Genomic DNA, 22,693 nt, shown 5'->3' with positions numbered 1-22,693 from the left:
GGGGCCAGCCCCAGGAAAAATTATTTTTAACAGACATGTTTAAACACAAATATCCATCAACTGATATATGGATAACAAGTTGTGCTATAGCCATATGATGGAATACTACTCGAGGACAAACTGTTAATTCCTAAAGTGACCTGGATGAATCTTAAAATCATTATGCTCAGTGAGAGAAACAAGACCCCTCTCCCCTCGAAACACAAAGTACATACTATCTGATTCCGTTTACCTAAAATTCTGGGGAAAGAAAAATAATCTATAGTGACAGAAAGCAGATCAGTGGTTGCCCAGGGATGGGAGGAGGCAGGGAGGGCTACAAGGGGCCATGAGGAAACGTTTGGGGGTGATGGAAAGGTTTGTTATCTTGATTGTGGTGATGGTTTTGAAGTCTAGTACCTAAAGGTTACTGTAAATATTCAATATGATTACCTTTGACCTTGTTACGTAAAGAAGTTAATCCTGTCAATTTTCCATTTTCCTGTTTAACCTGAGGGGTGACTCAAGGGTCACAGGATTGATGAGCTTGTTTGACAGAATAAAGAGAACGCCTTCAGGGATCACCAGATAACCAGCCCCCAGCTGCTGTCGATGCCCAGAAGTCAGATTGCCCAGGGGCTTATTGGGAGTGAAAGAAATACCATTACCCCTTTGTTTCTCTGAAACTCCTCCTGCCACACCTGTTAGCTCTATAAAACCCCTGGCTTCTTCTCTTGTTAAGGCGGATTTGAAAGAACCTATGCTCCCACCTTCTCATTTTGGCCAATTTGAATAAAGCTTCATTCATCTCCAAGAACTGATGTCTCAGTGTTTGGCTTACTGATCATCAGGCACACGAACTTGAGAATTAAGAGGTTTGATAACAGTCTTACAAGTGTACCCATATGTCAAAACTCATCAAATCCTGCACTTAAATATGTGCTATTTATTTATGTCAGTAATACCTCAATAAAGCTATAAAAATTTTATATATTTGGTCTTTGTCCCCTGATGGAACACAATTATCAGGCCATCCTTTCAGCTATTGTCACATGTCAGCAAGGCAGCTTCCCATGATGGTGAAGGTTGTGGAATAAGATTACTCAGTTTCTGCTGCTTTTCTGGTTGCATGACTTTGGGCAATTTCACTTCTCTGTGCCTCAGTTTCCTCCTCTGTACCTTCCTCATTGGGCTGCTGGTAGGAGTTCATGCTTGAAGGTCTGAGCAAAGCACCTGACATGTAATAAATACTCAATAGATGTCACCTATTGTGATTTCACCTTCATTGGAGGGTGTATGGATCATGTTTTTTATTTTCTGTATTTTATGATGCTCTGACATCTTAGGGCCTTGCAAACCTGGGGAAGGACCGCCCCTCTGAGGGTTAGGTAATTCCTAGAGATAGGAAACACTTGCTTTAAGCATGACTTTCAAATGCAAACCAACCAATTCAACCCCCTCCCTTATCTTACTCTCCCACACTAAACCAATATTCCCTCTGCCCTAAATCACCAGGACCAGGTAACAGACAGCTAGGGACCACCACTATAGCCTAGAGCCCACTAAAATTATTCAAACTATGCAATCCTAAGCTTCCTCAGCTTGTCTACCCTGTCTGGTCCATTCCTTCCCAAAAATCCTAATAAAGACTCTAGCCCATGATTTCCCCTCACTCCTTCTGATCAGTCCTGATGCTCCCCCGTGTGGCCCTGCGTGGTATGGCATGCCCCCTCTTCTTGGGAATTTTAAGCAGTAAACTCTTCTTTCAAAGACAGTTGTCTCCATGTCTGTCGCCTTTCCATACCTGATTAAAAACAAATCCCGGGTACATTTTAAAACAGAGGGCAGCCTTAAGCCTCCAGCCCCTTATCTGGGAGAAGGCAATGGTCAGGGGCGGGGAGATCCCAAGATGCCCCTGTGTCTGATGGCAGCTGCGTCTGGGGTCCTATAACCCCAACACCCCTCAGAGCTAAACCCAGGGAAGGAATCACTAAGTCAGAGTGAGCCCTCCACTGGGTGCACCTGGGAGAAAGGCACCTCCCACCAGTGGTGTGCTGCAGCCAGCTCGTGCCAGCTCGGGAGAGCCGATCACAAAACTTTTGGGAATTTTGTGAAAGAGTTGTTAAACGGTCGGTAGCTTGAAACCAGCCACGGTGAGAGAATTTAAACCACAGAAATTGGCAAATGCTGCGAACAATACGAATTAGGTCTTCCCCTCCACCTGCTGGCGCCGGCTGTTAACAGTTACGTTAACCACATTTACCACTGCCCCTAACTTCATGTCTGCTACTCCGTTCCTCCTGGAAAGGCAGAGAGGAGAAAGGAAGGAAGATTTGTCCCCTGGGGAACTGCTCCAGGTGGGGCATCAGCAGCCCACCTGCAGGGCCCAGCACAGGGCTGCTGTTGACCCCTCCATCATACTCCCTACAACAGACCACACATCTCCAGACACCCTCCACCAGCAAAACAGATCTCATGTCCCTTCCTGAGACTACTCCAGTCCCCACGCTCCAGCCTGGATCGACCCAGTTCCCCAGGTGTCCAGGGCTGGAGCTGCCAGTTTTGGTCACAGCGTGGGGCAAGTAGACCCTAACCACAGCCACATCAGGGGGTGGGAGCAGGGACTCATACCCCAGTCCTCATGTACCCAGGTGGGGAAGGAATTTCCACTCCACTGTGCAGCGGGAAAAACATGGGAGAAACATCCGGTCCTCTCTGATGGGTGAGCTTGGAATAAGGAGCCAAGGATGCTGTTCTCAGCCCCTTTTCTCTCCCCCCACTCTGCCCACCACAGATCAGGCGCCCTGGACTGGCGGGCGGGTGGTGAGCCACACCCACCCTCCTACCCAGCTCAGCTCAGAAGTCACGCTCATCTCACGGGTGGGCGCCCATGATCACTATTGGTCTGCCACCTGCATCTTTTAAGTGGTTCAGACTCAAAAGACAGGAAGAGGAGTTGCTTCCTACTGAACCCCTAAAACCTGAGCCACCCGTGAGGCCCCATCCAACCTTGCCCCATCGTCTCTCTAACTTTACTTTCTATTGCTCATCCTTTGTTTCCTCAGCCACATGGACTATTCTTCCCATTCCTGGAAAATGCCAAGCTTATTCCCATCTCAGTCTTTGCTTTTTCTATTTTCCCCAGCACTTCCCAGGGCTGGTTCCTCATCACCTCTCAGGTCTCGGGTCAGAGAGCCTGCCCTGCCCACCCTTCCAGATGTCCACACCTCCATCACGTGACCCTGGTTCATTGCCTGAGTCCCCACAGCTATCCATGGGTGTCCTCACCTGCCTTCTCAGATCTTTTCTGTTTTTTCACTGTTCTGGCCCAGTGCCCAGAAGAGTGCCTGCAAAATAGCGGGCGCTTAAGAAATGTTTGTCAAGGGGGCCAGCCTGGTGGCCAAGTGGTTAAGTTCACACGCTCCACTTTGGTGACCCAGGGTTTCACTGGTTTGGATCCTGGGCGTGGACATAGCATTGCTCAAGCCACGCTGAGGTGGCATCCCACATAGCACAAACGGACGGACCTACAACTAGAATATACAACTATATACTGGCGGACTTTGAGAAGAAAAGAAACAGAAAGAAAGTTTTGTTGAATGAATAAATGAAAGCACTTTGTTGAAAAGAAATCATTTAATAGCAAAATAATATATATGGTAGAAAACTTGGAAAATACAGAATACAAAATACAGAACATATAATTTAGAACCTTTATTAAAGTTTTGATCATCAAAGCGTGAGTCACATCTGTCCTTTCTCTTCGTGTCTCCCAGGTGCACATAGGTATGTCAGGGGTGTGTGGCTGTGTGGGTGCATAGGCATAGACACTCCTTCCAGGATTCCCGAGGGGCCTGGCACCTCAGGTCCCTCGAACTCCTTACTCCACCTTTCTGCATCCATCCTGCCCCTGTGAATGACCCTGAGAACGACCCTTCATTGAGGATTTTTGGGGCCCGGGGCTGGAAGAGAGTAAGGCTTTGCAGCATAACCATGAGGTAGCTATGGTCTTTCCCACTTCTAGATGCGGGGCCCGGGCTTCCAAGGGGCTGGCTGATGTCACAGAGGTCACACAGCCTGCAAACAATAATACCACTGGTCTGGAGGCCCCAGGGCCTCGGTTCTCCCTCCCAGTGGCCTTCAGGCCTCCCCAGCTTGGTTACGCGCCCTCCACAAGGCCTGCGCAGAGGGGTTGGGGCTCATTCATGAAAGCTGATGGTCCCAGGGACGAGAGGTGAGATCACATCCACCAGTCCATGGACTCTTTGGGGCATGCCCTGACAATGACCATACAGTGGGGCAGCCCCTTACACAGGATCCTCTCGGCCTCCTGACCCTCCCAGCCGAGGCCCTGCAGCTCGAGCACCCTGAGCTTGGGCATGGCGAGGCAGGAGGAGAGGATTTCGGCCGGGGAGGGCATTTCTGGGGTGACGAGAGGGCCCAGCAGGCACAAACTCTCCAGGGCCGGCATGCCCTCCAGGACGGACAGGCCGGGGGCAGAGAGGCCCCTGACCGTCAGCCGGATCTTGCGCACGTCGCGGAGGTGGCGGCTGATGGCCAGGAGGGTGCTGTCCGCCGAGAGCGTGCAACCCAGCACCTCCAGCCTCTGCAGGTAGCTCAGCTCCTGCAGGCCGGCATCCAGCCCTGTCTCGGTCACCCGGTAGGTGCCGCCCAGCACAAGCGAGCGCAGGGCACGGAAGCGCGTGAGGCCCTGCAGGTGCTCGTCGCGGAAGGCGGGTACGCGGTCCAGCACGATGCACTCAAGCAGGGGCAGCACCGTGGGGTCCTGCTCCTTGAGGAGCCAGGCCATGGAGATCTCACAGCTGTGCAGCTCCAGGGTCCTCAGGGTGCAGGGCAGGCTGGTGATGGGCACCATGCTCAGGTTGGCCACGTGCAGGCAGAGGCGCCTGAGGTTGGGGCACTTCTGGCCCAGGGCCCTCATCAGGGCGGGGGACAGCTGCGGGGCCTGGGAGCCGGAGAACAGGTAGCCGCCCATCCGCAGTGAATGGAGCCGGGACGCCATGTACCGGCGAAGGAGGTGCCACATGACTTTAGGCCGCATCTGTAAGAGGCAGAGATGGGTGACGGGGTGTGAGGTGCAGATACAGAGCCATCTTTCAGGGTCCCTGCCTGCCTGGACACGATAAACTCCAGCTGGGGGTCTGGCACTGCCTTGAAATTCTGCCTTTCTGTCCACTGCCAGCCTCGCCAGGCCAGACACCTGGCCAGGAGCGACAAGACGTTTTAACCCCGTCACTTTGATTTCTAGCTTTGAACAAAAACAATGGGGGAAAGAGAAGATCATAACAGAGCTGTCTTAGCCACAGAGTGGATTCTCATTATCTTCTGGAATAAGAAGAAAGCAAAGCGACCCACTGGTATTTGTATCACTTTCTTAATCACCACCAGTGGCGGCAGTAACACAAAAGGAAAATGACAAAGGCTAAAGCTGCCGTTGGTCCAGGGCAAATCAGATCCAGGTTGAAAACAAAAGAAAAAATCACAGCCTGGTAATAGCAAAAAGCTGAAAAAAACCCTGGAAGTTTGACTTGCTGGAAAACAAACAAACAAAATATAACTAGCTGATAGCACTGTATGTTTCACTATATGTCTATTTTACCTTTAAGAAAAAAGAAAGAATGGGGCCAGCCATGTGGCATAGTGGTTAAGTCCAGCACACTGTGCTTTGGGAGCCCGGGTTCATGGGTTTGGAGCCCGGGTGTGGACCTACACACGTCAAGCCACACTGTGGCAGTGACCCACATACATAACAGAGGGAAACTGGCACAGGTGTTAGCTCAGAGCTGATCTTCCTTAAGCAAAAAAGAAAAGAAGGAAGGAAAAAGAAATTAAAAAGGAACTGCATAGCATGAAATTTGTGGACTGCTTTTGACAGAATAATCAAATCTTCCTGCCCAAATTTAGATCTGCAAGTTTGGGGCCAGGGAAAGGAACTTACTAGAAATATTGGCCACTAAAAGGTAATTCACAAGGCTAGAAGCCATGGAGGCTAAATTTAAAATGGACACAGGGGCTGGCCCGGTGGCACAGTGGTTGAGTTCATGCACTCTGCTTTGGCGGCCTGGGGTTCATGGGTTTGGATACCGAGGGCAGACCTACACACCACTCATCAGGCCACGCTGTGGTGGTGTCCCACATACAAAAACCGGAGGAAGACTGGATAGATGTTAGCTCAGGGCCAATCTTCCTCACCAAAAAAAATAATAAAATTAAATGGGCACAAAGCCAATGAGTAAACCAACTTTTACTTGCAAACAACAAATGAGAAAACTCTTGAAGTTTTGTAATATCAAATGTTGGCCAAGATTTGGAGAAGCAGATCTCCAGCCCTGCTGGTGGGAATTGGTCTGGCTACCTCAGACACAATCTGGTGATTTCTACAGAAGCGTAAAATGCGGACACCACTACCACCTGCTTTGTTTCTGAAGAATAGAGATGTTTGTGTTTTTGCATGCAGAGAGTATCTCCAGAAGGACTCAAAGGAAAATGGGAGCATTTGCTGCCTCTGGGGGAAAGAATGGGGTGACTTGGGTGACAGAATTAGGGGGAGACCTTTTTTTTCACATTTTACGATATTGCATATTTTGAATCCTGTGTATCTATTATTATTTTTAAAAACTAATTCCTTAGTTTGTTTGAATGCACACACTGCCCAACCTAGTAATACCTCTTTTTTGGAATTCACCCTAGAGAAACACTGGTTTCTGACAGCACTGTTTTAACAGCAAAATCTAGGGAAAAAACTAAAACGTCCATTGGTAACATAATAGCTACCTACGTAGGATTTAAGAACAAAGCAGATGTAGAGATACGAACATGGGTAATTCCTCAAGACCTGTGGGAAAGAGTGGCAAAATGATGCTTTATAGATAAAAGAAAAAAACTATATATATATATTTTTTTTTTTGGTAAGGAAGATTGGCCCTGAGCTAGCCTCAGTTGCCAGTCTTCCTCTACTTTGTATGTAGGACGCCGCCAAGGCATGGCTTGATGAGCGGTACGTAAGTCTGTGTCCAGGATCTGAACCCATGAACCCCAGGCGGTCGAAGTGGAACACACGAACTTAACCACTATGCCACCAGGCTGGCCCCAATACCATTTATTTTACGTGGGTACAATATTCCCAACATAATGGTCAACACTCATTGAGTATCCGCTGTTTGGTAGGTACAGTGCTCGGCACTGAGCACGGAACTGCCTGGTCGTGCGGCAGCCACCCCAGGAAACACATCTTGGCCAGAATCTTGCTGCAAGAGGATGAGGTAAGTGTCCACACAGCCTGACTCCAAAGCCGAATCCTGCCCTGTCACCACTGGTGTTTCTTCCCTACACAGACGCAAGGGCGTCAACGCAGATAAGACAGATGGAAGGAAACATTCCACTCAGAGTGGCTCCTCAGGGGAAAGGATGCGGACACCAGAGGACGGCTGTCAAAGGCTCTTAGCTTCATCTGTGGCACTATTTCAACGTTTTTACAAGGAGAATTATTCGTGATTCGTGTGATTTTTTAAAATTAACTTTCACTAGTATGTAAATTTTATCTCAAAAAGAGAACTGTAAAACAAATGTTCCAGTTAATCCCTATCACGTCTGCTAAAGGGTTTACGGATGAAGTGGATTCATGTCTGCAACTTATTTGGAAGTGCACTTAAAAAATAAAATGGAAGGGGCCAGCCCCCGGGCCGAGTGGTTAAGTTCATGCACTTTGCTTCTGTGGGCCAGAGTTTCGCCAGCTTGGATCCTGGGCACGGACCTGGCACTGCTCATCAGGCCACACTGAGGCGGCGTCCCACATGCCACAACTAGAAGGACCCATAACTAAAAATACACAACTATGTACCGGGGGGCTTTGGAGAGAGGAAGAAGAAAGAAAAGATTGGCAACAGATGTTAGCTCAGGTGCCAAGCTTAGGAAAAAAACAAATACATAAAAATAAAATAAAATGGATCGGGCTGGCCCTGGTGGCCTGGTGGTTAATTTTAGTGCGTTCTGCTTCTTGGGCCCAGGTTCAGTTCCTGGGGTGGACCCACACCACTCCTCTGTCAGAGGCCATGCTGTGGTCGCAGCTCACATAAAAATTTAAAAAAAGGAGAAGACTGGCAACAGATGTTGGCTTAGGGCAAATCTTCCTCAGCAAAAAAAAAATTAACTAATTTAGGGGCTGGCCCCGTGGCCGCTCTGCAGCAGGCGGCCCAGTGTTTCGTTGGTTCGAGTCCTGGGCGCGGACATGGCACTGCTCGTCAGACCACGCTGAGGCGGCGTCCCACGTGCCACAACTAGAAGAACCCACAACGAAGTACCGGGGGGCTTTGGGGAGAAAAAGGAAAAAATAAAATCTTAAAAAAAAAAATTTAACTAATTTAATTAGATGGATTGATGGATGGAAAGAGGGATGGCGGGATGCATCAACAGGAAGAAGACAAATGTAGTTAAATATTAATGGCGGGTGTCTTGGTGTTCTCTGTTCTATCCTTTCAACTTTTGTGTATGTTTGGAATTTTTCATAATAAAATGGTGGGAAAAAACAACTAATACAGGAAAAAAATCATTCTTTAAAAGTGAATCTCAATAAAAATCATTTCTATACATGGCTGCAATTCCTTATCCAAAATCCTTGGGACAGAGGGCGTTCAGAATTCAGAATTCATATGGTGCAGACACCACACATAATACCATCATCGGGGTCTAGGGCAGCACCTCATTATTGGACTAATATTTTTCAGTCTAACATAAGACGATTTATTCTAAGTGGGATAAGGAAAAGGACATTGACAGCCTCATATGAGCTCAGGTCAGGTTTTGCCACCAAGTGAATCTGTGCCAACCTTACCAAAAAAACACTCACTTTGCAGGCTTTTTGATTTTGGAATGGCAGAAAGGAATGGAAGATGATAAAGTATAAATGACTCTACCCTAAGAAATCAAGCTTCTAGGCTTCCAAGTAACTCATACTCGGACACAAGACACACACAGCATATTCTCATGGAACAAGAACCAGCAGTGTGCGTGACACCTGGGAGGTTAGAATCCAGAGTCCGGGGCCCCACTCCAGGCTGCTGAATCAGAACGTGCATTTTAACAAGATCCCCACACATTCATATGCACAGTAAAGTTTGAGACACTCCCTCATAACACTGTAATCGTAAAAAGTTGGAAATAACCTAAATGTCTGTCAGGAAAACAGAGAAACACATGGTGGCACATTAATTTAACAGCAGTTAGAAAGACAGACCTAGATTTACAAGCGCCAATTAGAATAAACCTCAAAAGCGACATTGTGGGAAGGAAGCTGGTTGTAGATAGATCTGTAAGTAAAATAGCATTTAATTATCTAAATAGTAGAAAAGCGGGGCTGGCCCCATGGCCGAGTGGTTAACTTCGCGCGCTCTGCTGCAGGCGGCCCAGTGTTTCGCTGGTTCGAATCCTGGGCGCAGACATGGCACGGCTCATCAAACCACGTCGAGGCAGCGTCCCACATGCCACAACTAGAAGGACCCACAACGAAGAATATACAACTATGTACGGGGGGGGAGGGGCCTTTAGGGAGAAAAAGGAAAAAATAAAATCTTTAAAAAAAAATTAAATAAATAAATAGAAAAGCATTATCTAAACTTTAGAAACACGTTAACAATACCGTATATTGCTTATATAGGGCACTCACATAGGAAGGAAATAAAAATGTAAAAGAAAGGACACAAACCCACTTTCTAATAGTGGTTGCCTCTGAGGAGGGTTTCAAAAAGTGCAACAAAGATCTCTACAAATTGTATACGCATATATGTATACATAACATTTTCATGTGTATTTCACACGATCTGCAGCAAATAAGGGCAGAGGTTAAAATAGGTTAATCAAGGTGGTGAGGACACGGTTGTTATCTGAAACCACGTTATCCTCTATACATTTCTATATATTTGAAATAGTTTAAGAATAAAAACAAGAACAATAAAATGCGACCGGGAGAAAGGAGAAATGGCTCGGTTGCACTACTCAGGAAATTCATTCTGGAAATAAATTGACTATGGAAAATGATTTCTGCACGAAAATTCACCAATAATAATAATATGTGGTAATGTAATCATAAACCAGCATTCGTCTATGCTGACTACAGGCCAGACACTACCAACGCCCACTCCCTGCAGAATCTCGGTTGCCCCATTTCGAAGACGGGGAAACTGAGGCCGGGAGGTGGCGGAGGAGCAGGTAAGCGACGCGGCTGGGACGCACCCGGGACTGCCGGCTCCAAGTCCAGCGTGAGAGGGGTGGTCCTCGATTTAGGGCCACCCGGCCGCGGCCCAGGCCGGCCCCACGTACCGTGTACAGGGTCAGGTCGACGTGTCGCCACAGCCACCGGTCGTCCACCAGCCTCTTCCAGCGGTGACAGACCCTGGGGGAGGGGACCGCGGTTAGAACGACCCCGGCCCCGCGGGGACCAGGTCCGCAGCTCCGGCTGCGCCCCCCGCCCGGCCCTTCCCCACCTGGAGACGCGGATCCGGTCCCGGACCGGGAGGTAAGAGAAGATCTCCAGCAGGACCGAGTCCGGCAGGTCGGCAAACGTCGCCATGATCCCGCCGACACGCATTTCCGCTTCCGGCGAAGGGGACGCGGGGATCGACCTGGGGCTCCCGGGAAGTGGGGAAGTGGGGCTCGGCAGCGCGGGAGCCGGCGGAGGCTGTCTTGCTTTCCTCTCACGGGGACGTTGCTGTACCCCGGCTGCAGAGACGGCTGTGTCGCGGGACTGGAACACTGCGCTGAGGACGGGGCCGCGGGCGGGGACTAAGCCCGGAAGGCGTGGCTGGGCGGGGACGAAGGCTGGAGGCGGGGCTTAGGGCGGGGACGAGGCTCCGGGGGCGGGGCTTGGGGCGAGGACCAGTCCCGGAAGGCGTGGCTGGAGGTGGGGGACGAGGCTCGTGGGCGTGGCCATGGCGGTGACGAAGACGGGGGCGTGGCTAACGGAGGTAAGGCCGATCAAGGGCGGGGTTAAGGGCGGGACGAGGATCAAGCCGGGAAGGCATGGCTGGGGCGGTGACGGGCGGGGAGGGTGGGGTGGCGAGACTAGACTTCGAGTGCAGGGCGTGGTCTTCACTGTTTACTTAATAATGCTTTTTGATGCATGTACGCCAGGATAAATTTGCACAAGTGAGATAGCTTTTTAAAGGGCCTGTCGTTTTGACCGATACTGTCAAACTGTTCAGAGGCAGTCTTGAGCCGACACTCCCACCAAATGTAGATCGCTCGTTTTTAAAACAGTAGTTTAAACATTCCCGTAGTGATGAGCATTCAAGTTGCTTCCAGACTTCTTGTTACCACAAACTAATGCAGCTAAGGGCTCTTCATTATATATGCATGTATGGCCATATATACGTATGGGTGCGCATCCTATATTTTTATTTCTACAGGATAATCAGGAGTCATTTTGATGGGTCAAGGGACATGTGAGTTTAATTATACTAAATCACTGCTCCAAGAGTCTATAATGGCAATAAATGTTTTTAATACACACAAAAGCAGGAATTGGAGACTATTTTAAAGCTGAAAACAATTTTTAAAACAAAAGCAAAAGTCATTAAGATGTATACACTAAATGTGTGCAATTTTTGTTATATCAATTATACCTCAATAAAGCTAAAAATATACATCTGTATGCTCACACTTATTCATAAATAAAAACGCTCTGGCTTCTCACCTATCAGATTAAGAAAGATGAGAAGCTGGAAAGTACCCACACTGCCTTGGTGTGAGGAAACAGCCCCTCTCCACTACTGCAGATGGGGCCGAACTGATGCAGACTCTTCGAAGGCTGCTTGGCAATATCAGATTGCAGCCCCATTGTACCCCACAATCCCACTTTTAGGATTTCAAGATGTCAAAAAGAATGAGGTAGATCTTTCTGTGCTGTTTGGAATAATCTCCAGGATGTCGTTTTCTTTAAAAAACAAAAAGTGTAGAGAACAGTGTATATAGTTTGATCTCATTGGATAGATATGTGTATATCTATCCATATCCATATATATCCATATCCATATATATCTCCAATAAAACACATACACAATTTCTTATGTGTTCCGCTTTATACACAAAGGCCTGTATGAAAACTAAATTGTTTTGTTTCTGCCCATTGACATAACTTAACACATTGCATGTACTTGAAAATATAAAGTCCCTGTCTCTATTGGAACATGTTATTAACATCTGAAAAGTTTTATTATTTTCTTAGGAGGCTCCGTAGCACATGTTTGAAGATGCAGACTCTCAGAAATGGAAACTTTTTTTTTTTTTGCAGGGGAAGATTCGCCCTAAGCTGACATCCATTGCCAATCTTCCTTTTTTCCTCCTTTGTCCCCCCAAAACCCCAGTACATAGTTGTGTATAGTTGTAAGTTCTTCTGGTATGAGCCACAGGCACAGCATGGCTACTGACAGACAAGTGGCATGGTTCCACACCTGGGAACAGGGCCCAGGCTGCTGAAGCAGAGCACTTAACCACTAGGCCATCAGGGCTGGCTCAGAAATGGAAACTTACTGGCAGCTGCCCCTGGGGAGAGGCTGGGTCTGCATGGTTAGGGAGACTTTATGCTGCTGTGTATACACTTTTGTGCTGCTTGAATTTCTATCATGTGCAAGCAGTACCTTAAAAAAAAAAAGTTCCTAATGTTTTCTTAATAAATTAAACCCCTTGATATTTGTCCTCCACCAAAAGCACAGAAAAAGTGCTTCATGCTTTGGCAGCCATCTTGGGACTGTGGAAGGAAAGACCAAAAGAATCACATGGGGGAGGTCAAGTCACTTGCCAGGGCCACAAGCCCAGATCTTTCCAATGCCAGAGCCTGGGCCTCTCCCACAGTGCCCTATGGTCACGATTCCCTCTGGAAAGCCCCGGTCATCGTGCAGGGGCAACGTCTCCTCTGCTCCCAGTGCCTTGGGCTCCCTCCTCACAGCACGTGACACACTGTACTGCAGGACTATTTCCCCTCTGGTGAACCCTGGGTGATGCTGCCTTTACGTTCAGCAGAAGCCAGGTGTTCCTGCCCCCGGCTCAGTTACAGGGGGTTCCTAAGAACCATCTCCTGCCCCACCAGCACACAGGGTGGAGGGAAGAGACCTCCACATACCAGCTCCTGCCTCTGGGTCAGAACCCCAGGAAACAAGAGGACAAAGGGGCCTGCCAGCTGGCTCCCTGGGTCTTGCCCAGAACTCCTCCCTTCTAAGAAGCACCTACCTCCTCCTAAAAGGAGCAGCTCTGATAGCAGATCTGTTTGCCGCCCAGACAGAGGCATGCGGCTGCCCTGGCCCGTCAAAGGGCAGTCACTGAGTCCCTTCATGGGAAGCCCAGAATTATAACTACCAGGGTGCCGGGAGGGTGTGAGGTGCCCTGTCTCCTGAGGCCCCTCCTCTGCCCTCCCGGGTCCAGGAGAGAGAGTGAGTACAGCATAGTCCTGAGCCTTCCCGCTGCCCATCCCCTACTCTCTCCTCACGATGGCGTAGCCCAGCTGGGGCTGCCAGCCTCCCAGGAGATCCCCCCCACTCCCCTTGGAGCTCAAGCCCCCAACAATCCCAGCCTTTATGAAATTAGAGCTTTTTGTTGTTCTTGTTGAGGAAGACTGGCCCTGAGCTAACATCCGTGCCCATCTTCCTCTACTTTATACATGGGGCGCCTACCACAGCATGGCTTGCCAAGTGGTGCTATGTCCGCACCCAGGATCCGAACTGGAGAACCCCGGGAGGCCAGAGCAGAACGTGCGAACTTAACTGCTGTGCCACTGGGCTGGCCCCCCAAAGCTTTTTTTAAAAAAACTAACATTTACTTTTTTCCCCCGATTACCAAAGTCACACGTTCATTGTAGACAATCTGGAGAAATAAAAAGCATCAAAGAGGAAAATGAGCCTCAGCAATTCTACTGACTAGTGGTAACCGCATCAACACCTTAGGGGACCCAGAATTTCTATGTGAATGCAAAGATGTGCTCCTTCCAAACTTCCTTGGGAGTATCCGTCCCCTCAGCTCACCCTGGACCTTCTGATCTCCCCTCTTGCCCCATCTGTTCTGCCAACTCTTAGAGAATTGTCAGGGGCTGGTGCAAGACCAATCCTTACCACAATCTTAGGGTGGGACTTGCTACCTGCTTTCCACAGATGACAAAAACGAGAATCAGAGAGGGGAAGCGTCTTGTGGCCATCCCGCTTAACATGAAGGGATGAGGCTGGGGTTTTGACTCATCTGTCTGGATCCAAGGTCTGTGCCTCCGATCTGAATAAGCTTTCCATTCAGACTCCCTGCCCTCTCGAGCCCTCTCTGAGGGACCCTGACGTTGGAGAAGGACGGGTCAAAGTTCTGTGGCAGGAAGGCCCTTGAGCCTCGAGCTTGTGGGACGGCCTCTTGAGCCAGCTCCCTAAGGCAGACCAGTCCCCACAGGGTCCAGAGCATCCGCCCTTTCCCCAGGACGGCCTCTTATGTCTTCCGCCTAATCTCCCATGCGAGTTTGAGAAGGCGGATCGGGCGAATCGGACGTGGTGGCCCCTTCTCAGAGTGAATCCCGTCGGCTGAGAAGGAACAGTCGAACAGTTCCATTAGCAGCTGTTTTGGTTGAACTTAGAGAAGTGTCCCCTGTCCCACCAGTCCTGGGGAACCAGACTAGGGGGGCTGAAAGGTAAGGCTGAGATCTGGGTACAAAGTGCCCCCTGCAGGGCGGGAGCGACCTTCCTCCAAGAACAGACCTGGGAGGCTTTGTTTGCAGGGGCCTCCGGGTGTTGTAGGCTGGTGTGCAACGTCCAGTCTAATAAGCGCTGGTTTCCAGGCCAGGATGCGGCGGCTCCTTCGCTGATCGACCGTAGTCTGCACCCGCGGTGTCCCGGTGTCCCAGGGCGGGGGCGCCACAGCCAGAGGGGAGCAAGGAGCCAATGCTTCCGAGGCCCAGACTTGAATGAAGGCGGGGGCCGGCCGGGCCGACGGCAGGACTCGACCCAGGCTCTCCGAAGCCGCAGGAAGAGGAGTCGGCAGGCTCAGGAAAGAGAGGTCACCCCACCTCCTGGGATGGCCCCCGGGCCTCCCTGGCGTCCCCACCAGATGCCACACAGTCGGTGTCTCCCCATAGCGAAGGGGCCTCAATTAACGGCTTCCACCCGGCTAAGCGCCGGCCCCTGACCCCCGACTCTCCCTCCGCGACCCTCCCCACCCCTGCGTGGGCCGGGACCCCCACTCGGCCCCGCATACCGACCGCACATGTCCCCCAGCCCAGGCTCAGGACCCCAAAGCCGGGCCTCGGGTCGGGAAGAACCCGGCCGGCTGTTGACGGGCACCGGGAGCAGCAGAAGCGGGCGCTTCCGGCGGCGCACTTCCGCTTCCGGTTCTCAGCGTCGACTGCGGCCCCGGCTCTGCCCTCGAGCGACGAGGTTCTGGCGTCCGCTGCTTCCAGGCGATTGGAGGTGCGGGGGCCAGGGAGAGCGGTCCCGGGTCGGGGAGAGCTGATGGGGCCCCGCGATCGCGGGTCTGCGCGCCGGCGAGAGGCGAGGCCGGGCCTGGGGGCGGCCTGAATGGCGGCGAGGGGTGGGGGCCCGGCTGCCTGGGGGCCGCGGTCCCGGGATACGGCACCTGGGGCCCGGGAGGACTCGGGTCTGGGGCTTGGGAGGGTGAACGTAAGGCTCTGTAACCGGGGATCTTGGGGCCTCGGAGACCCCCGAAGTCCTGACTCTGCTGCCTCCCGTCCCCCGCCCTGTGTAGCTCCAGACAGGATGATCGAGGTTGTTTGCAACGACCGTCTGGGCAAGAAGGTCCGCGTTAAGTGCAAGTATCCACCGGCAGCCGAGAGGCAGTGGTCCCTGGGGGTGCTGGGCATGACGCAGGCAACTCCGTCTGCGTTGTAGGGTGATTTTAGTTAAACCCGGGAGAGGGGGGCGGATGGGGTCCTGGCAGGGTGCATTCAGTCCCGGAAGGTCCGCTTCCGCATTCTACCTCCCCGCCTTGCATTTTCCTTAACTCCTCTGCGCCCAGCACGGATGACACCATCGGGGACCTTAAGAAGCTGATCGCAGCCCAAACGGGCACCCGTTGGAACAAGATCGTCCTTAAGAAGTGGTGAGTGCGGTGGCAGAGCTGGGGGCTGGGCAGGACTAGGCCAGAAGGTTGTGGTTGGGGGAGCGCTGCCGGCAGCCCTTTGCTTATGCAGGATAAAGAGCCGCCTTGGGCGTCTGTCTGAAAGCTTTGCATCCCATAGGTACACGATTTTTAAGGACCACGTGTCCCTGGGGGACTGTATCCTTTGTGTGACTTCTTGAGGAAGGGTCTACATACCCAGACTAAGTTTTCTTTGTTCAGTGCTGGAGTCCGTATGAGGTTATGTACATAATGTGTTTGTTAGTATGTGGCACATGGTAGGCATTTAGAAAATGAGAGCCGTGTCGTTTTGTTGGGGGAGGTTGGTGAGATATTTTGACTCGGCTTAGAAGGCCCTTGAAGGTCAAGATATTTATTACTGAGCTCCACCTGAGTGTAGACTGGTCAAGGTGGAGTGAGACCCGTGCACGATTCTTTTTATTGTTTGGATTATCTCCCAATCAGCAGCACCCAGACCATAATGGCTTCCTTGGTCCTGGGCTGAGTCCTCAGGTCCCTAGACCCAGGTGTGAGAGGTGGGAGGGGTGGGAATGGAGCCCCCAGTGAGGACTCCTTAACCCTTTACTTCAGATGAAATCCACGATGGCATGAACCTGGAGCTTTATTACCAGTAGAGCAGAATATCTTCCCCCTGCTCTGCCCGCTTCTCTTCTGTTCTCTTCTGTTCTCTTCTCTTCTCCCCTCCCACCCTCACCCCCCACACTGGTATAGATGCTTGTTTTTAAAGACTGATGTTAATAAAAACTGAGAAGCTGCTTCGTTGTTGTCATCTTTGAGTGATGGCTATCTAATGAGGGGAGGGTTGGTATCTGGTTGTCACTGTCTCAGTACCCAGCTGCTCAATAAGAGGTCAGGATCGACTGGATCAGTGAGGGAAGAGGAAGCCAGCACACTGGGAGCCTGACTGGAAGCCCAGAGGGCTGGGGCTTGCCACGAAGGTCAAGAGAGCCTGGGATTATCGTCATCCTAATAGACGAAGGAGCCTGTGAGTAAGGACAGTCTGTAGTCGTTTGGAATACAGGTTCTGGATTCAGACAGACTATGGCTGGAATCCCAGCTCTGCCACCAGCGGTGACACTGGCCCAGTTACTTAACCACCCTACGCCTTCATTTCCTTATCCAGACTGGGACTGAAGGTGTTTACTGCACTGTCGTGTTGTCAAGTGTAGATGAGATAAAGCGTGGGTAAGCATCCACAGTCCCTGGCACTTGGGAAATCCTAGTGGACAGAGTGAGACAGCATGCCATAGGCTGAATTTTAACTCACCTCTTTTTTTTGAGGAAGATCAGCCCTGAGCTAACATCTGCCACCAATCCTCCTCTTTTTGCTGAGGAAGACTGGCCCTGAGCTAACATCCATGCCCATCTTCCTCTACTTTATATGTGGGACGCCTGCCACAGCATGGCTTGCCAAGCGGTGCCATGTCCATACCCGGGATCTGAACTAGCACCCAGGGCCGCCGAAGCGGAACGTGTGCACTTAACTGCTACGCCAGCCCCTTAACTGATCTTTGGCAGTGGAATTTGGGGGAGTCAGCCTGAGTTTCCTCCTCTAAAAAGGGCGACCTTGATGGCCCCCGCATCTCGATGAGGTGATGCCGTGAAAGCGGCGGGATGCCTGGCACATAGTGCCATTAGCTGTTTCCAGCCTTCTTCCCTCAGGTGTGGGTAGACAGGACACCAGAAACCCCATCTCTGTTCCCTTGGCCCCACATCCTGAGGTTGACCTTGGCCCTGTCCTTTCCCAGAGCCCTCCACTCTGGAGTCCTTGGAAACTTCGCCTAGAACCTTGCCCCATCCCTTCTATCCTCTTTTGTATTGACCTGGCCATCCTCTTCAGTACATAACCACATCCAAGGCTAGCCCACTGCTCCGCCCCTCCCCCCAAGCTCTACCCAGCCTTCTGCCTTCCTTCCGCCACCAAGCTTCTTGGGATGCTGCTGGCCTGTAGTTCACTGGGGATGGTCTCTCCTTGGTCTCCATTAGTCATCTCCCTACCCAGCCTCTTGGCTCCCTTCCTGTCCCTAGGCTTTGCTTCCTCCTGACATGTCCAAAAAGGCCCGCTTCCTGGTACCCTTACTCCTGCACTTAGAGCTCAGTCTCCCCTTTACCCGTCTGTTTTAAAACAAACCCAACAGGGGCTGGCCCCGTGGCCGAGTGGTTGGGTTCACGCGCTCCGCTGCAGGCGGTCCAGTGTTTCGTTGGTTCAGGTCCTGGGCGCGGACATGGCGCTGCTCATCTAAGCTGCACTGGGGTGGCGTCCCACGTGCCACAACTAGAGGGACCCACAGCGAAGAGTATGCATGTATGTGCCGGGGGGCTTTGGGGAGAAAAAATAAAATCTTTAAAAAAAAAAAAACCAACAAAAATTTTTTAACTACATGACAGCCTTGGCAAGGTGATTCCTTGTTAATTTCAAATCACTACAGAAAAGTACAGACCAAAAGTAAAGCCCTTCTCACCCCCTTCTCTCCCGAGGTCAGGCTTTTTTCACTGCGTTTACATAAACTTCAATTTTATTTTTAAAAGATGACTCTGCTGGGACCGGCCCAATGGCGCAGCGGTTGGGTGCGCATGTTTGCTTCGGCGGCCCGGGGTTCGCCGGTTTGGATGGCCAGGTGCGGATCCCGGGTGTGGACATGGCACTGCTTAGCAGGCCGTGCTGTGGCAGGCGTCCCACATGTAGAGTGGAGGAGGATGGGCAGGGATGTTGGCTCAGGGCCAGTCTTCCTCAGCAAAAAGAGGAGGATTGGTGGCAGATGTTAGCTCAGGGCTAATCTTCCTCAAAAAATAAATAAATAAATAAAAGATGACTCTGCTAATGTCTGCTTGTAAAAAAATCCAAATGTTTTGTTAAAAATTAAGTTTCTCAGGGCTGGCCTGGTGGTGCCGCAGTTAAGTTCGCATGCTCCGCTTTGGTGACCCAGGGTTCACCAGTTCAGATCGAGGTGTGAACCTCCACACTGCTTATGAAGCCCTGGTGTCTGTGGCAGGGGTCCCACATATAAAGCAGAGGAAGATGGGCACGGATGTTATCCCAGGGCCAGTCTTCAGCAAAAAGAGGATTGGCGGCAGATGTTAGCTCAGGGCTAGTCTTCCTCACACAAAATAAAGGGTGGAATGGAGGGATTTTGGGGTGATGGAACTGCCCTGTCTGGAACTGTGGTAGTGGATGCAGGACTGCATTTGTCCACGAGGATGTGGGAAGGAAAATGGAATGCAGGCTGTTGAATGAATCTGCCCATATTATAGACGAAGCACATGACCACACTGAAGGGGGTGGGGAAGAAAGGAGCTTTGGAAAAAAGTAACTTAGGAAGTATTTTGGCTGGATACTGAAAGGCTAAAAACAAAAAGGATTATATAAAAACACTGCTCTGGTTGGTGTATATATGTTCCTCACAGTGGTATGATTTAGAAATTCTGAAACTAGTTTGTTTTTTTCTTGGTGGGGAAGATTGGCCCTGAGCTAACATCTGTTGCCGATTTTCCTCTTTTCTGCTTGAGGAAGATTGTCACTGAGCTAACATCCGTGCCAATGTTCCTCTATTTTGTATGTGAGACACTGCCACCGCATGGCTTAATGAGCAGTGTGTGGGTCCGTGCCCAGGATCTGAACCTGCGAACCCTGGGTCACCAACGCAGAGCATGTGAACTTAACCACTACGCCACCAGGCTGGCCCCTTGAAACTAGTTTTGTACATGTATACACACACAGGGTTGAACAAATGGATAAATACATAGTAGATAATGAGAGCCAGGTTTCTCACTGCTGGAGAAAGAAGTTACAAATAAATCGGAGGTGGGGATGGGTGGAAGGGTGTGGTTAGAATGAAGTGGATTAGAGTTGGCAGCATTGGTATGAACTCATGTATATGTACATAGACACACACAGAAATACAAATATGTCCGTATACGTACATATATTTCCATGCATTATCTGCTTAGAGGGACCAGAAGCAGCGACACCCCAGTAGTAATGAGCATACCCAGCACCCAGATCTTGGTTTCTAAATAACATTCTCCAAGAAAAGAAACAAGGGGGGCCGGCCCGGTGGCACAGCGGTTAAGTTTGCACGTTCCGATTCTTGGCGGCCCGGGGTTCGCTGGTTCGGATCTCGGGTGCGGACATGGCACCGCCTGGCAGCCATGCTGTGGTAGGCGTCCCACATATAAAAGTAGAGGAAGGTGGGCACGGATGTTAGCTCAGAGCCAGGCTTCCTCAGCAAAAAGAGTAGGACTGGCAGTAGTTAGCTGAGGGCTAATCTTCCTCAAAAACAAACAAACAAACCAAAAAAAAAAAAAGAAACTAGGGCTCCTTGGGGAAGGGATTGGTTCCAGAGCTAGGGCAGGAAAAGTGCAAGCTGAGCCTGGAGCATCTTGTGTCAGGAAGTAAGAAGTGCTCAAAGGAAGAGGATGGAAGCATGTGGAAAGGGCATAGAAGCCAACCTGTGAAAGAGTTCCCAGTAGCCAAATTTGGGACAACTTGAGCAACAAAATAGGGATAGTATTGGACTATAACCCAAAGAATAAAATAAATATCCCTGAGCCCATGCTCATATCAATAACTGAATACATAAATGGGGGAAAAGGAGCAACTGTTCATTACAAAAGGATTCCAATTAATAAATGTAGAAGGGAAGAAGGAAATAAATCACCCACCATTGTATCACCATCGTGGTAAATTGCTGTAGGCAAGATGCATTGATAGATGCTAAAATTGGTGGGCGAAAGTTTAAGCAGAAGTAGGATATTTGCACGGTCTCAAAGTATCTCATCAAAAGTATTTATTCAGGGGCCAGCCCCGTGGCTGAGTGGTTAGGTTCGCACACTCTGCTGTGGCGGCCCAGGGATTCACCAGTTCAAATCCTGGGCACGGACATGGTACCGCTCATCAAGCCATGCTGAGGCGGCGTCCCACATGCCACAACTAGAAGGAGACACAACTAAAAATACACAACTATGTACTGGGGGCTTTGGGGAGAAAAAGGAAAAATAAAATCTTTAAAAAAAAAAGTCTTTAAAAAAATGTATTCATTCATTACAAAGGGGAAAATAGGAAGTGTAGATACTGCCGTAACCAAGTGATCAAAGTTAATATCACAAGCGTGGTAGGTAGCCTCTAAGATGGCCGGTAAAGATCCCCTCCTCCAAGTATTCCCACCCTTGTGTAATCCCTTCCCCTTTGGCATAGGCTGGACCTTGCTTATAACAAATAGAACATGGCAAAAGTGATAGGATGGCAGTTCTGAGATTAGGTTGCAAAGAAACTGGGTCTGTCCTGCTTGCTCTCTTGCTTTCTCACTTGCTCATTGATGAAAGCTGGCTGCCATATGTAAGCTGGAGAGGCCCCCAGCCAATGAAGAACTGTGGTCCTCAGTCCAACGTCCCGTTAGCAACTGAATCCTGCCAGCAGCCACGTGAGTGAGCCTGGAAGCAGATCCTGCCCCGGTCGAACCTTCAGATGAGACCACGGCCGCCCCTGCTGCTAAACCGTGCCTGGATTCCTGACCCACGGAAGCTGAGATCATAAATGGTAGTCCACTAAGTTGTGGGGTAATTTGTTGTGTGGCAGTAGATACCCTAATACAACCAGCAATACAACAGTAATACCTGGTGGGATGGGCACTGAGAAGGCGCATGGTCCCTGGGGTCTTCTTCCCACTAATGCAAAACCTCACCCTAATCATGAGAAAATAGCTGACAAACCCCATCGTGACAAAACATCACAATGAGGGACATTCTACTCTTTAAAAGTATCAAGGTCATGAAAGACAGGGAAAGACCTAGAAATTATCACATGTTGGAGGAGACTAGGCAGACATGACAGTGTGGATTCCAGAACATAAAAAGAATGTTAATGGAAAACTTTTTTTAAGTCTAGTCTAGTTAACACATAGTAGTGTACCAATGTTGATTTCTTAGTGTTTTTTTTTTTAAAGAGTGGCATCTGAGCTAACATCTGTTGCCAATCTTCTTTCTTCTTCATCGTCTTCTCCCCAAAGCCCCGCAGTGATGAGCGGTGCCATGGCCATGCCCAGGATCCTAACTGGCAAAACCCTGGGCCACCGAAGCGGAACACACGAACTTAACCACTCAGCCACCAGGCGGCCCCTGATTTCTTAGTGTTGACAATTATTCTATGGCAGGGTTTCTCAGCTTGGCACTGTTGACATCTAGGGCCGGATAATTCTTTGTCATGGAGACAGTGCAGCATCCTTGGCCTCTCCTCACCAAGTGCCATTAGCATCTCCCTCCATTTGTGACAACCACAAATGTCTTAAGACATTTCCAAACATCCCCTGGGGAACCAAATCACCGCTGTTCTATTATGTAAGATGCTAATAGAAGGGAAGGCTGGCTGAAGGGTATATGAAAACTCTCTACTACTTTTGCAACTCTGCTCTAAGTCTAAAATTATCTTTATAAAGAGATTATTATTATGCTAATACATGCTTGTAAAAAAATAAAGCTATTATATTAGCATTTAAGATCCTCATATCTTCACCTGCGTCACCAATGGTAGTCATTAACATTTGAATGCATCCAGAAATTTTCTGTAATATTAACCTATAGTTTTTAC

At 49.9% G+C, this 22,693-nt stretch overlaps 2 protein-coding genes across 6 annotated transcripts; one reads left to right on the top strand and one right to left on the bottom strand.

Moving 5' to 3' along the window:
• Positions 1-3,596: 3,596 nt before the first annotated feature.
• Positions 3,597-13,972, bottom strand: FBXL12 (F-box and leucine rich repeat protein 12). Of its 3 annotated transcripts, none has more exons than XM_023645462.2 (3): positions 10,479-13,972; positions 10,228-10,387; positions 3,597-5,041 (listed from the first exon to the last, which is right to left on the bottom strand). In XM_023645462.2, exons 1-3 carry the CDS (start codon positions 10,580-10,582, stop codon positions 4,220-4,222), a joined length of 1,086 nt encoding a protein of 361 aa, XP_023501230.1. In that variant the 5' UTR covers positions 10,583-13,972; the 3' UTR covers positions 3,597-4,219. The 3 variants fall into 3 exon arrangements, with proteins under 3 accessions (XP_023501230.1, XP_001493742.2, XP_014597389.1); XM_001493692.5 differs by having other exon boundaries at positions 10,315-10,387; positions 10,479-10,933; XM_014741903.3 differs by lacking the exon at positions 10,228-10,387 and having other exon boundaries at positions 10,479-10,807.
• A 1,291-nt stretch (positions 13,973-15,263) lies between these two features.
• On the top strand, positions 15,264-16,866 carry UBL5 (ubiquitin like 5). Of its 3 annotated transcripts, none has more exons than XM_001493676.6 (5): positions 15,264-15,422; positions 15,718-15,784; positions 15,988-16,071; positions 16,211-16,248; positions 16,681-16,866. In XM_001493676.6, the coding sequence occupies exons 2-5, from the start codon at positions 15,729-15,731 to the stop codon at positions 16,722-16,724; spliced, it is 222 nt and encodes a 73-aa protein (XP_001493726.1). In that variant the 5' UTR covers positions 15,264-15,422; positions 15,718-15,728; the 3' UTR covers positions 16,725-16,866. The 3 variants fall into 3 exon arrangements, with proteins under 3 accessions (XP_001493726.1, XP_070130218.1, XP_070130217.1); XM_070274117.1 differs by having other exon boundaries at positions 15,335-15,503; XM_070274116.1 differs by having other exon boundaries at positions 15,366-15,536.
• Positions 16,867-22,693: the final 5,827 nt, after the last annotated feature.

This window comes from Equus caballus, chromosome 7, assembly GCF_041296265.1.
Source record: "Equus caballus isolate H_3958 breed thoroughbred chromosome 7, TB-T2T, whole genome shotgun sequence".
Taxonomy (NCBI): Eukaryota; Metazoa; Chordata; class Mammalia; order Perissodactyla; family Equidae; genus Equus; species Equus caballus.
This window is presented reverse-complemented; position numbering and strand designations above follow the sequence as displayed.

Coding starts and splice junctions, on each gene's coding strand:
- FBXL12 (XM_023645462.2), bottom strand. CDS start 10,582: ATGCGTGTCGGCGGGATCATGGCGACGTTTGCCGACCTGCCGGACTCG. Junction 10,388..10,478: donor GACCGGATCCGCGTCTCCAG/GTGGGGAAGGGC, acceptor CCCCTCCCCCAG/GGTCTGTCACCGCTGGAAGA. Junction 5,042..10,227: donor CTTGGAGCCGGCAGTCCCGG/GTGCGTCCCAGC, acceptor TGCCTCTTACAG/ATGCGGCCTAAAGTCATGTG.
- UBL5 (XM_001493676.6), top strand. CDS start 15,729: ATGATCGAGGTTGTTTGCAACGACCGTCTGGGCAAGAAGGTCCGCGTT. Junction 15,785..15,987: donor AAGGTCCGCGTTAAGTGCAA/GTATCCACCGGC, acceptor CTCTGCGCCCAG/CACGGATGACACCATCGGGG. Junction 16,072..16,210: donor AAGATCGTCCTTAAGAAGTG/GTGAGTGCGGTG, acceptor TGCATCCCATAG/GTACACGATTTTTAAGGACC.